Raw genomic sequence first — 13,954 nt, 5'->3', positions numbered from 1 at the left:
TACCAAGAGCCAAATATGATTTGACTAATCATTTCCCCAGAGGAACTTTGTAGATTGACCCTTTCCTTTTTTACAATGGTCTACCTTCTTACAAGCCTTTTTAAAGTAACACACCACCATCTGTTGGTTTCCTACATAAAATTTTTCGGACAAAGTTTTGGTACTTTTGTAAAATTTTTTGAAACAACCTATTGGGATATATAAAAAGGAAAGTGATCATTACTGTATTTTTGGTCAATACACTTCTGGTTTTGTTTTTGTTTTGATTTACATCAAAGCATGTAATTTATAATTGCACCATAGAAGACAGACATACCAAATAACTAAGGTTTCTTACTTCAGTATTATAGTAGTATAAAGTTTCTGTGTCTGGTGTTACTGCTCCTGTTAATGGTTTTACAGCTTATGAGGAAAAATCAATTTTTTTTTTTTTTACGTTTTAGGGATGTGTACACCTCCTATATGGTTGCCTGCAATGATATTCTCAGAGCCTAAAAAAATATGTTGTCATTTCCAGCTAGCACCAACCACTTGGAAACGTTCCTGCTGGTAGGATGGTGATTGAAGCAGTGAGGCAGTCCTCATGAATTCATGATGAAATGCATTGCTTTGATTGTTTAGAATATGTGTCCGAGGAGAGATAGGCTTTCTCTTGAGAAATCTAAACCAGAAGAAACAAAAGTTCAAGCAAGTACTAAGCTGTAGGATCTAAGCAGCAAATTCTGTTTCCCTAGTCGTTGTTCAGTTCCCTGATTGCCTTTTTTATAAGAATAAACAACTCTGCCCTAAAATATTGTGATGCTAAGCATAGTCAAAGTTATGCCATCAATATATATTTGGATTAGATGAAAATAATCAGTTTGCAAGTGAGGTATTGCAAAGCTGTAGGGATCAAAGATTAATACCAAGGCAATGACAAGATGGGGTGATCTTCTGGAATGTGGTGAAAGACTTACTGGGAACTCTTGCCATTTTTTTTGATATATCACCAAACAACAGCTGCATTTATATATTGATTGATATGTTCAAAGCCTTGTCTAAATACTTGCAATGCTGTGAAGAGGAACACTGGGAGGCATCACTCATTTTTGCTAACAAAAAGTGAGTGATGATTTTCCAAGGAACACCTCATAGGCCTTTGGTTCAACCAGAATTGCCCTGACTTCAGACTCTTAATTGTTTTTGTTATATGCCTATCACCTTGATCTAGTCAGTGGTTTTCTGGAATCCAGGCATCTGAATGAACTCCACGGCTACATATAATGAGTCACAGAAAACCATAAAAGAAAAAGAAAAATCTAAACCCAGGAAAGATCAAGAATGTTCCAAGTAGGAACACATGAATAACTTCTCAGAAGATACACAAAGAGGGACAGAAAGAGGCACAAAAAGTAAAATGCTTGAGTCTTAAAGGAACTGGAGGTTATGGAATCTTGTGGGCAATCTCCATTCCCCACAATATTACGGTTATCAAAACAGTAGACAACAATTCTTTCTAAATGCATACAATTGCTTAGCTATCAGCAGAAAGTTGCAATGTTGCACCCATGTTCTTTGTTAGTTTGACATTCATAAACCAAAGGTGTTATTGAATGGCTATTGTAGAAAGAGAACTCTGTCCAACCCCCTTCCTAGGACCATATCCAGATGGCTTTTGAGTATCTCCAAGAATGGAGGCACCACAGCATCTGTGGGCAATCTGTTGCCAGTGCACAGTAAAAAAGTGTTTCCTTAGACTCGAGAAAGAACTTCATGTGTTTCAGTTTGTAGCCATAACCTCTGGTCATGTTACTGGGCCCTGTGGAAAAGAGCCTGACTCCATCTTCTCTGCTCCTTCCTTTCAGATATTTGTCTACATAGATAAGATACCCCTGGAGCCTTTTCTTCTCTAAGCTGAAAAGTCACAATTTTCTCAGTCTTTCTTCATAGAAGTGATGCTCTAGTCCCTTATTCATCCTCATGGCCTTATAAGTTTCCTTTTTTTTTTCCTTTTTTTGGGACGAGTTAGGACAAATTCAGTCAGAATATTCAGTACAGCATTCTTATCCCTGCAGAACACTTAATATTTTTCTAGAAGCTATAGAAATTCTAGTAAGATGCAGAGACAGAGTCCTTTAACATAAGCTGTATGATTGAGTATTTACATCTACTAGAAGTTTTATTTGCAGAAATATTTCCACTGGTCTGGGCCTCTGCCAGACTTTGCCAGAGATTTCTGTTAGTGATTGAAGAAAATTTCCCTGAGTAACTAATGAATAAGGTCCACATTCTGAAGTCAGTTCTAAATTTGTTTGAGCAAATGATCAAGAGTTTCTTTCCAGGCCAGGGATTTGTGTCAGATCCTTATGCCACTAACCCACTCTCCACACAGACAGTAGAAATAGTGAATAAACAATGTAGCTTCTGCCTTTGGAGCTGAGTAGTGTCTAATCTCTGTTCCAGGCATATTTCAGTTGCTGAAGGACAGTGCTATATGTAGACCCCACATCTGCTGCTTACTGGTAGATTCCCATGTGCCCGGGATCTGTAAATGGCTCTGGTCTGGTGCTCCCAACAGCTCTTTTACACCTCCCACTTCTGCTGCTCTCAAGCTACATTGATTTTCCCATGTGTAAGTGTGGGAAAATAAAGGAAATTATTTAGAATATTTAAACTAAACTTGAATTACAAATGAGAGGAATTCAGCACTCAGTTTTGAATACATTTTGTCTTTTTACTTTTGTCATTCCTTGGACACTGAGTTTGAATCAAAGTCACTTACAATGCAAAGCTTCTGGCTTTGGACTGCAGTCTTCATTCTTGAGCTGCCTCTCACTGAGGTGTACCCTTTTAAAATTATCTGTGTCACTATACATGTGAGTGGGGAAATTCCAGATTTTCACCTCTCTGCTGACATGCAGTATCATGTGTTAGTAAATCTAGTTTTGTACTGTTGGAGACTAATAGGGTAATATGGTTCAGTTTCACATCTATTTTGTATCTAGAACACAGAAAAATCAATAGGCAGATACAAAATAGAACAGTGGAGGTGCCTCAATTAATTTTGAACTGACTAGCTGCAGCAACACCGAACCCAGTGAAGCCAAATTTATTCTCTTCTGTGACCCACTTTGAGGTCAATTCTGCTACTTCTAATACTGTATCTAAGTATTTACAGTTGTACAGGCTGCAACCTAGATCCCACACACTTGTCTGAATTATTAAGTCCTTGCTACAATTTTTGAAATCCCCAGTGAAGATTACCATCATTAATGTGTCTAAGAATGTGCCAGTGTCACATGTAAATTGTTTCTTGGGGGAGTTGTCACAATAATTCACAAGAAAATAGATTGGTCACTTTCTAGTTTATGTCAATGGAGAAAGAAGTTTTGCAAGTTTTTCTTTCTGGCATGTTCAAAGCAATAAAAAAGATAATTTCTTGGTCTGAAGATGCTTCCTTCATTTTAACATCTTTTCCACACTACTATACAATTTACAAGAAATTGATATGTTTGTGAGCTTCAGTGTACTCTGAACATGAGAACTGTTTTTTTGGTTGTTAAGTATTAGTTATTTCAACTTAAAACCATGGGTACTAAAACAATCAGGGCCATTAGACTTCTGTTTTATCTATCATAATTTTTATTTTCATCCTGTAGATATCAGTGATAGACTAGGCAGACTCTCCTGGACTGTGTGTGCTTTTTCTTGGAAGTATTTTTCTTACTAGCTATATGCCGTGCATCATATACCCATTCACATCAGTGCATTCTGTTAAGAAGAAAAAACATCACTGATGAGGAACTGCTGGCACTGAAGGCAAAAGGAAGGAAAGACATCAGAAGATTTCATATAATGCTCTGTGTAAACACTTTGGTTTATTTCTGGCTATCTGTCTTCAAGTTGTCACTGAAAAGTCTGTATTAGCTGCAATAGGCAGGACTGTAATTAAGCCACACCATTAACCATGATTATTTGACCTAAATGAAGAAATAATTTGGTCATATGGATACTAATTCTAGAGCTAGCTTTGTTATCCTTACTATAGTTAAAGCCTTCAATCCTGTTCACAATTACATCAGCACTTGAACTACTAAATCCTGTGGTGATCTCTGTAAGTTACAATCATAAATGTGTGCTTTTTGAAAATACAAATCTCCTGAATTACTCCGACACTTAAAATCATTTCACTTATAGTGTGGAAGTGTATTAAAAAACAGAAGTCAAAATATTTTGAAATTATGAAATATCACAGTTTTACTCAGTGCAGATAGGAATTCTGCTTGCAGATAAAATCTACAAGAGGAATAGGAATACATGAATAATCATTATATGTAGCTGCTCTACTGAAGATATTTATGAAATTGTTTTTATTCGTGCTTTATCAGACTGATTTACTAAGCCTTCAGCTTCATAGGACATAATTGTATTGTAGCTTATACTATGTACTTTCATTCAGAAACAATAATAATTTGTTGCTAAACTTTCTTCTATCTTAGAAATCAGTAATGTCTCTGAAACTCTGATTATCTTAATAATATTCTTGTTTAATCTTTAGTGATAATACACCAGTTTTCCTTGTTCTTTATAAGAGTTTAGTGTTAACATACTGTTTTTAAGATCAGTCTTTCTTCCTAAACTAGCAAAGAGCTGAATGATTAAGATTCCTTGGTGTGTTTAATACACTTTAAGTTAGCCCATTCTTTATTCTTTAGAGGAGAAAAAAAATACAGCCATGTGAGAAAATTCTATCTGTTTCATAGCATAGCATAGCATAAGTTACAAACTAAAATAAAAAGATTTTTTTCATCATGTCATTAAAAAAACCCAAACCCTACGTATCTAATCAATGACAATCAAAATCTAGAAGGTGATACAGCTCATGTGCTGAGCACTTACAGGTTCCATGGATGTCTGCAGAAGTCTCGGGTCCTCAACCAACTCCTGTCATGTCTACAGATTTCATCACCAATGGATTCTGTTTCTCATTTTCTTTATGATTATGAAAACAGAAGGTGGAATTAGGCTGAAGAAACTTTTCATGGGTTTAAAATTTTAAAATGCTTAGATGAGTGGGACATAAGCCTTGAAGTTCTGTTATGGAATAAAAATATTTTTAGGGTAATTTTATTTTTGTTTTTTTTCTGGTTTTTTTTTTTGCTTTTCTTTCCAAAAGGAAATATTTGGGTGTCCATGTTCTTCTGAATTACTCCTAACACTACAGCTAAACTCCAGTGTTTGCTAATAGGCCAACAATGGGAACTAGCATAGAAATCTAGTGCAAGCAGATGCTTCGTAAAGATAGATTTTAGCTTCAGGTTCTCTGGAGGTTAATGCAGATAATGAAATATGATTAAGGAAAAGAGGTTTCTTTAGTTTATTTTTAAAACAGTAGAAAGAGTGACTCACATCAGAAAGTTCAAATACATGAAAGGCTGCTTCAGAGGGGAAATGAATAATTGGTTCCCTTTACCTGTAGCAGGTAAAATAAAGTTACGGGCTTAAATTCTAGTAAGAAGGATTGAACTCTGAAGGAAACTTCACAGCAGTGGGATACTAAAGCACTGTACTAGAGAGGGAAATGGCAGAACCCTATTGCCTTCCATCTGTGTTTTCCTGTGGTTACCTGAGAGATACCACTGTTCTCATTTAGCAGCAGGACAACAAAGTCCTGCCCAAAAAATTGTATAATTTAAATTGTATAAAGGAATGAAACCTATCACCTACTTGGGGTCTGTGCAAAGGGTTCCATTGGCATCCAAGACATTGCATGTTAGATGGATATATTTCACTATTTCTTTGTTCCAAAGATTTCCTCAGGATGAGGCTTGCCAAGACACTGTCATTGCTGAAGTACCTTAAAGGCAGACTAAGTCTAATTTCAGTAGAGGGGCAGGGAAAATTCTTCTGTGTATAATTTCTTTTATAGCTTGCCTCAAAAGTACAAGACCAAGAGAATTTTTGTTCATTTCATTCTCCTTCTCATACTGTTTCTTTTCCTTTTTGCTGTTTTGCCTACCTATATATTATCTGGGCTTTAAGTTAAGCTTCTCCTCTACAGTTCACAGCATTTGGATTATGAACAATAAAATCTGAGATGCATATTTCAGATATCTGGTAGTCTGAGACAAGGTCCTTCCAAAGTTTCTATTCTTCCTGCAGAAAACTGCAGAACCAGATTTTCTGTCTTTTTTCTTGTTTCATAATCCTTTCTCATAAGGATAGAGTAAAGAATTTTGTAACACTAAGTGCTACTAGCTCTCAAACATTCACCAGCCTGGAGGTCAATTTGTCTGAATTTTCAAAAAGAAACTTACTTTCAGAGTGTCATCTGACTTTCCAGTGACTTCTAGTCTATTTTGAAGGCTGAGGGAAGACCCAGGTGGTCTACTTCCTTTGTTCAATGATTGGGGGTGGCTTTCAGGCATCCTGTACTTACCTTGCATGTAAGACTTTTTAGATAGAGAAAGGCTATACTGTCCTCTCCTGCTGTTTCTGAGTCAACCCTCTTTTCCTTTTCTGCCAAGTGTCTCTGCAGTGGCACTCTCCTAGATTCCAGTTTGTTCTCCCTGCCCCACTTCTCCCATGAGCAGTAGTCCCCAAGATATTTTTTCTGTCTCTGTATTAATAGCTTTTCTAATTGAGATATCTGAAGGTTTAACTTCTGGCATGTTTTCTTTCTTGCAATCCCATACTTCTGACTTCTTCAGTTATGCTGCAGTGAGGATGGTTTTGCATGGTGATAGGTGACCTCCCAAGCTTACCAAGCAATTTTTTCTGCCCTTAGTACCTGAGAACTTCATAAAAAGCCCTAGTCTGTGTCTGCATACCAAATTCTTGCTGAGAAGATGGCACCATTTTACATAACTGTGATATGCTACTCAGAACTATTTTTCTTCCCTTGCTATTTGTTTGGATATCACTGACTTGAGAAGATGAATATAAAAATAACCTCATACTTAAATGTACTCATTGTAAACATTAATGTAAAGAGACTCTACATACTACGCTGAAATCAATCCACTCTGTGTCAAACTTATTTGTTTCTTACTTCTGTGGTCTTGTTTCCACTTAGTACATTGCTTTTGCCAACATTCAGGCTGTCTGGCCTTTCAGAGCTATCTTCCAATAATGAAGGGAAGAACAGGCTTCATCTGCAAAGTGGCACATAAACAGTTATTTCTGTACTTACCCAAATCTTGCACACACTTAATGTACACAAGCTCTCCCTTAAAACTGCAAAGTACAAGAAGGTATGAATATGTAAAGTTGTATGTAGGTACTGATTGTAGCAATTCATTTATATGGTAAATAAAAACATTTTCCTATCTATTAAACAACATTTTCTTCTTCTGAATGGTTCCTGTATGTAGAGATAGTGTGAACGTGAAAGATTTTAGTCTGGGTCTTAATCCTGTCTATACCTCCCTGTCCTGTTGTATTTCCCTGTTGTGTGGAGCTCACAAAGAAGTTGTGGGTTTGATCCCTGTGCGCCATTCACTTAAGAGCTGGATTCGATGATCCTTGTGGGTCTCTTCCAACTCAGAGTATTGTGTGATTTTGTGATTTTGTGGTTGTTGAGTTTGTGTGTGAACTGCACAGGTAAATGTGTGTTTAAGGTAAACATGTTTAAATTAGAAATATCTGAACTCATAGCCTGAAGATTTCCACTATCTTTAATTCCAGTTTGATCTTTTACTTACACTGAGCCAATGTTCACCTATAAAGCATATTCAGTTTTAGGCAAGTGAAGCTGAATAATAAGTTAATTTGAGGTGATCATCTTCACTGTGTTCATAAAAGGGGAGTGCATCACAACCATGGTTAACCTGTTGCAAAACTGAAATGGTAGATTCAGAAAGATAAATTTAAAACTGAAAATAGATTCATAGGTTGGTGTTAGACTGCATAAAAACAGTGTATATACAAACAGGTAAAAACCCAGAAGTGTTGTATGAGGCAGAGAGAGCCCACAAAACACTATAAGGTGTGGTGGGTGGATACTGTTCATTAATGTAATGATTCAGAATCTGTGAATTGTGATGCAGTATGTTTGAAAGAGGTGGCTGAATCAATTTCGATTTTTTTTTTGTTAAAGAACAGAAAATCAGATTCATGGGGTCACAAATATTTTGTTACTGGAGGGAGTGAAACTGCAGTAATCCATTTTAACTGTCTTGTAGATTGGCTTATATGTACCTTTCATTCTAGTGAGTACTTCTAGCCCTCAAATGAAAAGACATTTTTAAAGCTGCATCAGTGCCCTCACTTCCTCAAAAGTCTTTCACTGTTTTCTGTAGTCTTGATTTTGAGAATACACAAAAACAGGATGACTGCAGCTACTTGCTTATGAAACGTTGCCTCAAGAGGACAGCATGTTTCAGAGGTCTTGTCCAAGGATTCTTAAGATAGTGGCTTTAATGCATAAAGCTTTCAGTAATTTGGACCTCACACTTCTACACAATTAAAAGCATAAGCAGTTGGCATCTTGATTTAAAAAAGCAGTTCCTCTTATAAGAGAGTTTTCTCTAAGTGAAGGCAGACTCTACTACTTCACTATCTCCTGGACACCTGTTTTGCCTATAAGTTTGCAATTTTGATATTCTTGTCAGAAAGCTGAATGTCTCCCTACCCTCTCTTTCATGTTCTTCAAGAGACAATAACAATTTAGTGTAAATGCGTGAGCTGTTGTGGATTTATTATTGTAGATGGTGAATATTATTACGTGCCCTGTGGGCAATCAATTGTACGTGGCATATATTGTAGATTTATACCTTGTCTGCTTAAAACACTACTTGAGTGCCTAGACACAGGGTTAGGTGCTTAAGTTGTAGCTTCAAATAAATAAATAAATACATTAAATAAATAATTGAAGCAGGCAGTTTCAGATAATAAAGAGAGATTGGCTTCTGGGTAGAAAACTCTGTAAGTCTTACAGCAACAGAATCTTTAATAAAGAAGGTGAAATAAAATTCCCAAAGAATTTCTAATCTGCAGCTATAATAAATAAAAAACCCAAGCACCCAAACTAACAGAACATATACTTGGTGAATTAGAAGCTTCTTTATGTATGGTATACAACTAATTATTAGGGAGCATTTTATTTACCTCTAATTTCTATTTAATAGCCACTGCACTTGTCATTGCAGGTATGGTTACAAAAGTATGGCTACCTTCCACCAACTGACCCCCGAATGTCGGTGTTGCGCTCTGCAGAAACCATGCAATCAGCTATAGCTGCCATGCAGCAGTTCTATGGCATTAATATGACAGGAAAAGTGGACAGGAACACAATTGAGTAAGTAACCAGTACTGAACTGCTCTTGACTTTTCTGTTTCAAGCAGGGTAAAATAGAGCTGGGAAGCAGCAGCGTAACTGGAGTATCCAAATAGTGTTGCAGCTTCAGATGGGGAGGTAAATTGTTTCTCTCTTCCTTGCCTTTTCATTTTCTTCAGCTTTTTTATTTCATGGTAGCAGGTCATCACCTGCCTAACTGCTGTCTGCCTTTGGGCAAGTGATTGTAAACAAGCTGTCCCAGGGTTACCTAAAGTAAGGGCCAAAAGGTTATCATTTTGGAAGGGAAAAAACGTATTTGAAACTGGCAAGAATCCATGAAATGTATCACAGTTGAAGGAGTCTTGTTTTACTGGAAAATCTTTACTGTAAATTTCTTTATTTTTATTTATTAAATTTGGCAGACTCCACTGGCCCATTTGTTTAGTGGTTTCTAATAACAAAAAAACAGGTGTCGTGATTTTAACATGCAGTAAAATTGAATTAGTTTTTCATGCCCTTTGCAATTCTGAATTGTTTCAGGCTCTCAGTGCCTGATTTTGGTGACAGAATGGATACCACGAAGAAACTCTGTAAAACAGAGCTATTAAAGGACACTTTCAAACAACTCTATACTATGCTGAATTTTAAAAATATGCCCCAAAAAGTAAAATAACAGAGACTATTAACACACAATTAAAAGAATGTACCTGGGATTAAGACAGCAGGATCAGGGCAGCGATCATGCCCCTGTATTTGACATTGGTGCGGTCACTCCTGGAATCCTGCATTCCATTTTGTGCCCTTCACTGCAAGAAGGACATTGAGATCTTGGACTGTGTACAGAGAAGGGCAACATAGCTGGGGAAGGGTCTGGAGCATGAGTCCTATGAGGAGCAGCTGTGGGAATTGTGTCTGTTTAACATAAAATAAGGAGGCTCAGGGGGACCTTATCACTCTCTACAACTACCTGAAAGGTGGTTTGTTGCAGTGTGCTGTCGTAGCGTACTGGGCAGCGACAGCAGGGGCGCGACTTTCCCCCTGTGAGCTCTGCTATTCCCAGTTATCGCTTGGTCCAGCGAAGGAACAGATAACAACAACACGGGACTTGGGGTAGAACTGGGTGGGCTTATTAGGTGGAAGACACGAGGCTCCAAGACCCCAAGACAAGACTTAGGGGGTATGCAGAGGTTTTTATACAACAGCTTAGGGGGAGTGGTATAGGGCAACTAACCAATGAGGGAATGGCAGGGGAGGAGTCTTAAGGCGGGCGAATCTGAAGTCTATAAACCTATCAGGGAGAGCAGGGGAGGGGAAAAATACAAAGCAACAAATGGGGCATCTATACTACTAGATAGACAAGGAACACTCTGGAAAAAGGGGTAGGGATAGGGAGGATTGACAACTTGGGAGGGAGGAAATTAGGGAAGGGCTTGGAGGGATTGGCAACTTGGGAGGGGAAAAGATTAGGGAGGAGAATAGTGGGCAAACACAAACTTAAAGAAAACACACCACAGCAGTGGTTGTAGCCAGGCAGGGGCCATCCCCTTCTCCCAGGTAATAAGTGACAGGACAGGGGTTCAAGTTGCACCGGGGGAGGTTTAGATGGGTATTAAGAAACAGCTCTTCACCTAAAGGGCTGTCAAGCATTGGAACAGGCTGCCCAGGGAAGTGTAGATGTGTCACTTAGGGACATGGTTTTATGGTGGATTTAGCAGTGCCATGATAAAAGTATGAATCAATGATTGTAGAGGTCTTTTCAAACTTAATCTCTTCTCTGATTTGAAGTGTTTGTTGGACTCATTCAGTTGAATTGTGATAACGATTATCTTGTGATTTCAGAAAAAGTTACTTTGCTTGAAAAGCAAGCAATAACTCAATAGTGCTGTCACTGCATATCCAACATTTGCTTCAGTGAAATATCTTTTTACTGGTCTAAAATTCTTATCGGGGGGGGGGGAGAAATCATCCTTCATTTCCCACTTACCACCCCCAACCTGATGTGTCATATTTTGTTATTCTTTTATGTTAAAGTAGCCGACATTAATGATTTTCCTTTCATTTAGAGTTTAGGGAAGAGGCTACACAAAATTCTGGCAGGATTGGAAAAATCATTTTATTCCACTGACACATACTCTATTGCATTGGAAAGCAATAAAACAAAGCAGATTTTGTGGTTGCCCTCAGGGGAGGTGAGTTGATCACACATCCCTCAGTTTAGGAATTTAAAGGACCTTAGACCATGCAGTGCAATAGCAGTAAATGCCTTGTGAGAGAGCCATGCTCAAAAGTATGTTTATGGTCCACTGCAGGGTGAAGAGTCTGTGCTCTTCGTACAGCTTCAGTGACTGATTTTTGAGGAGAGAGTGCTGCCAGTAACTAGGACCCTTTTCAAGATATGTTAGTAGCAGCTTCATCAGAGACAATATATTTCACTAAAAGTAAAATAGTCTGTTCACAGCAGAGCAGAAGAGACAGAAAGGGGTAACCTAAGGGAAAGCAGAGGCATCTCAATTTAGAGTATCAGCTGGAGAATTGAAAAAAAAAAACAAAAAACAAAGCAACCCAAAATTCTAATCTCAAATGGAGATTGTTAATGTTGCTAATTTGGCAGTTTGGCCACCAAGATTTTCTACACTTCTGCAATTTAAGAGATGAAGAAATCCATCTATGCAGCAACTCAAAATATTAATTGTATGAAGTGGTGAATATTGAGTCTTCGAGATTTTTTGATGCATAATTTTCTTCTACATAGAAAGATACATTAATGTATTGCAATTCTTAGGTACATGTAACTTATGCTGGATGAATGCTGCATTTACTTAGATATTTGGAGTCACATTAACTTGAGTCAAGTTAGGAACAGAACTGATTCTTAAAGGCTTGTCACACTTTCAGTGGTGTCGAAAAAACAAACCAACAAAAACCTGATTTTTAAATAAATTCTGGCCTCGAGGTACCATCAGTTCACATCACTGAATATTCATAGGAAATATGAATACATAATAAAGGGTAGATTATTTTCCAGTTGTTCATTTGTGGCATTATTTTGTAAATTTTTGAAATTATTTTCCCTTTCATCTACACAGAAAGTATATATACTATATGTGACAATTTGTAATTTGTTTCTCTGGGATTAATATGCTGCAATAACTAACAAAGCTGGTGTTACAAATAATAAATAAAGCAGGAACCTCATAAAAAATATGTTCTCATCTTGTGCAAGAGGATTTACTTGCTTCTTTGACATATCTTGAGAAGAGATTATGATGTGCCTCTTCATCTTCAGAAGGACAAACAATTAAAAAAGTTATAGTAGCAACTTCATAGGAACCAGCTTTGGGGGTATTAACAAAGAAATAATGTCCTACAGCAGCAGCACCATTAAATGTCTCCTGGAGGGATTTTGCTGCTCTGAAAAAAAAAATAATCCTCAATGAGTATTTTGGTATGCATAAATATGTACAGTATTCATCCTCTCCCTACTACTCAGATTTCACTTGTTTTTGCTATTTTTTTTTCTCAAGTGTCTTGGAAAGAATGATACATACTTATTGCTGGGGTAAGGAAGAGTGAGTGGTAGAAACAGACATCCTTATAATGGTGTAAGAATGTGAGAGAAGTTCTGAATACAAATACCATGAGAATGGCTAACCCAATGAAAATACTGTCTAATGTTTGCATGGAGTACCACAGTATTTTCTGTATTTCATTTATATATTACCAAACACAGTCAATGTTTCATGAAAAAAGACATTTCTGAAACTGGACCCACTGTTGGCATTCCTGGTCTTCTGCATCCCTAAAAGAAACATTGTAGAAAAAGACTAGTTGTTGATCTTTCTTAAAACTGCTATACATGTTTATTCCCAAGACTTCTGAATATACAGATGGAATGGTCATGTACAGGGTGCTGACTAAATCTGTGCAATAATAATAAAACTTTCATTTTATTCTAATGTCATCCTTTAGAAATAAATGGCAAATATGTTTATTTCAATGCTTAGATGAACTTCTAACCAAGTTTATGCTCTCTGCTGTTTATATATTAACTATCACTCATAAAGTAAATTCTGAGCTGTTGAAATTGATCCAGAGGTTTATTTTCTTAGTAAATTAGTAATTTTTTTGTACAAAAGTATATATAAGGTCTGTACTCCCAGCAAATATCCAATTTGAAGTATTAAAAAAAGGAATCATCACGGCTGAAATACATCATACATCACTCTTTTGACTGTTTCCTATTACTTAGCAAGTGTCAATAAAGTCCTGTAATAGCAGGCTATGTGAGCAAAGAAAGACATACTTATTTCTCCTCACTAGAAGTTTAAGGGTATAATTCAGTAGTTTTCTTAAATAGACATCTATAGTTTGTCCAGCCACTAAGTTAAGTTGCAGTGAGTCAAGTTGAACCTTCTCTTTTAGTTTCCTTTTTTTTGCGATAACTCTGTCCCAAATAACCCCCAAAGCCCAACAAGAACAGAACAATTCTGCAACCTTAGCAGCAATTTTGATAAAGGGATAAAGGTCAATTTTGGTAAAGGGATAAAGCAGCTGGAGCCTTCAACCAAAGGTATGGTTTTTAGTGTTTTGATCCTGTGAGGGTAAATCTTTTTCTTGAAGGTTTAAGAAAAATAAGAGACAGGAAGAGATTTTTCCTTCTAGAAAAGAAAGAAAAAAATACGGTTAGGCAACTGGCTT

General features: G+C 37.0%; 1 protein-coding gene across 1 annotated transcript in view; it reads left to right on the top strand.

Moving 5' to 3' along the window:
- Nucleotides 1-13,954, top strand: part of MMP16 (matrix metallopeptidase 16) — a 160,795-nt gene that overhangs the window by 73,639 nt on the left and 73,202 nt on the right. The window contains exon 2 of the mRNA XM_053977528.1: nucleotides 9,129-9,277. Within this exon, the coding sequence (XP_053833503.1) occupies nucleotides 9,129-9,277 (149 nt within the window). The remainder of the gene's footprint in view (nucleotides 1-9,128; nucleotides 9,278-13,954) is intronic.

Source organism: Vidua macroura, chromosome 1 (assembly GCF_024509145.1).
Source record: "Vidua macroura isolate BioBank_ID:100142 chromosome 1, ASM2450914v1, whole genome shotgun sequence".
Lineage (NCBI taxonomy): Eukaryota > Metazoa > Chordata > Aves > Passeriformes > Viduidae > Vidua > Vidua macroura.
This window is presented reverse-complemented; position numbering and strand designations above follow the sequence as displayed.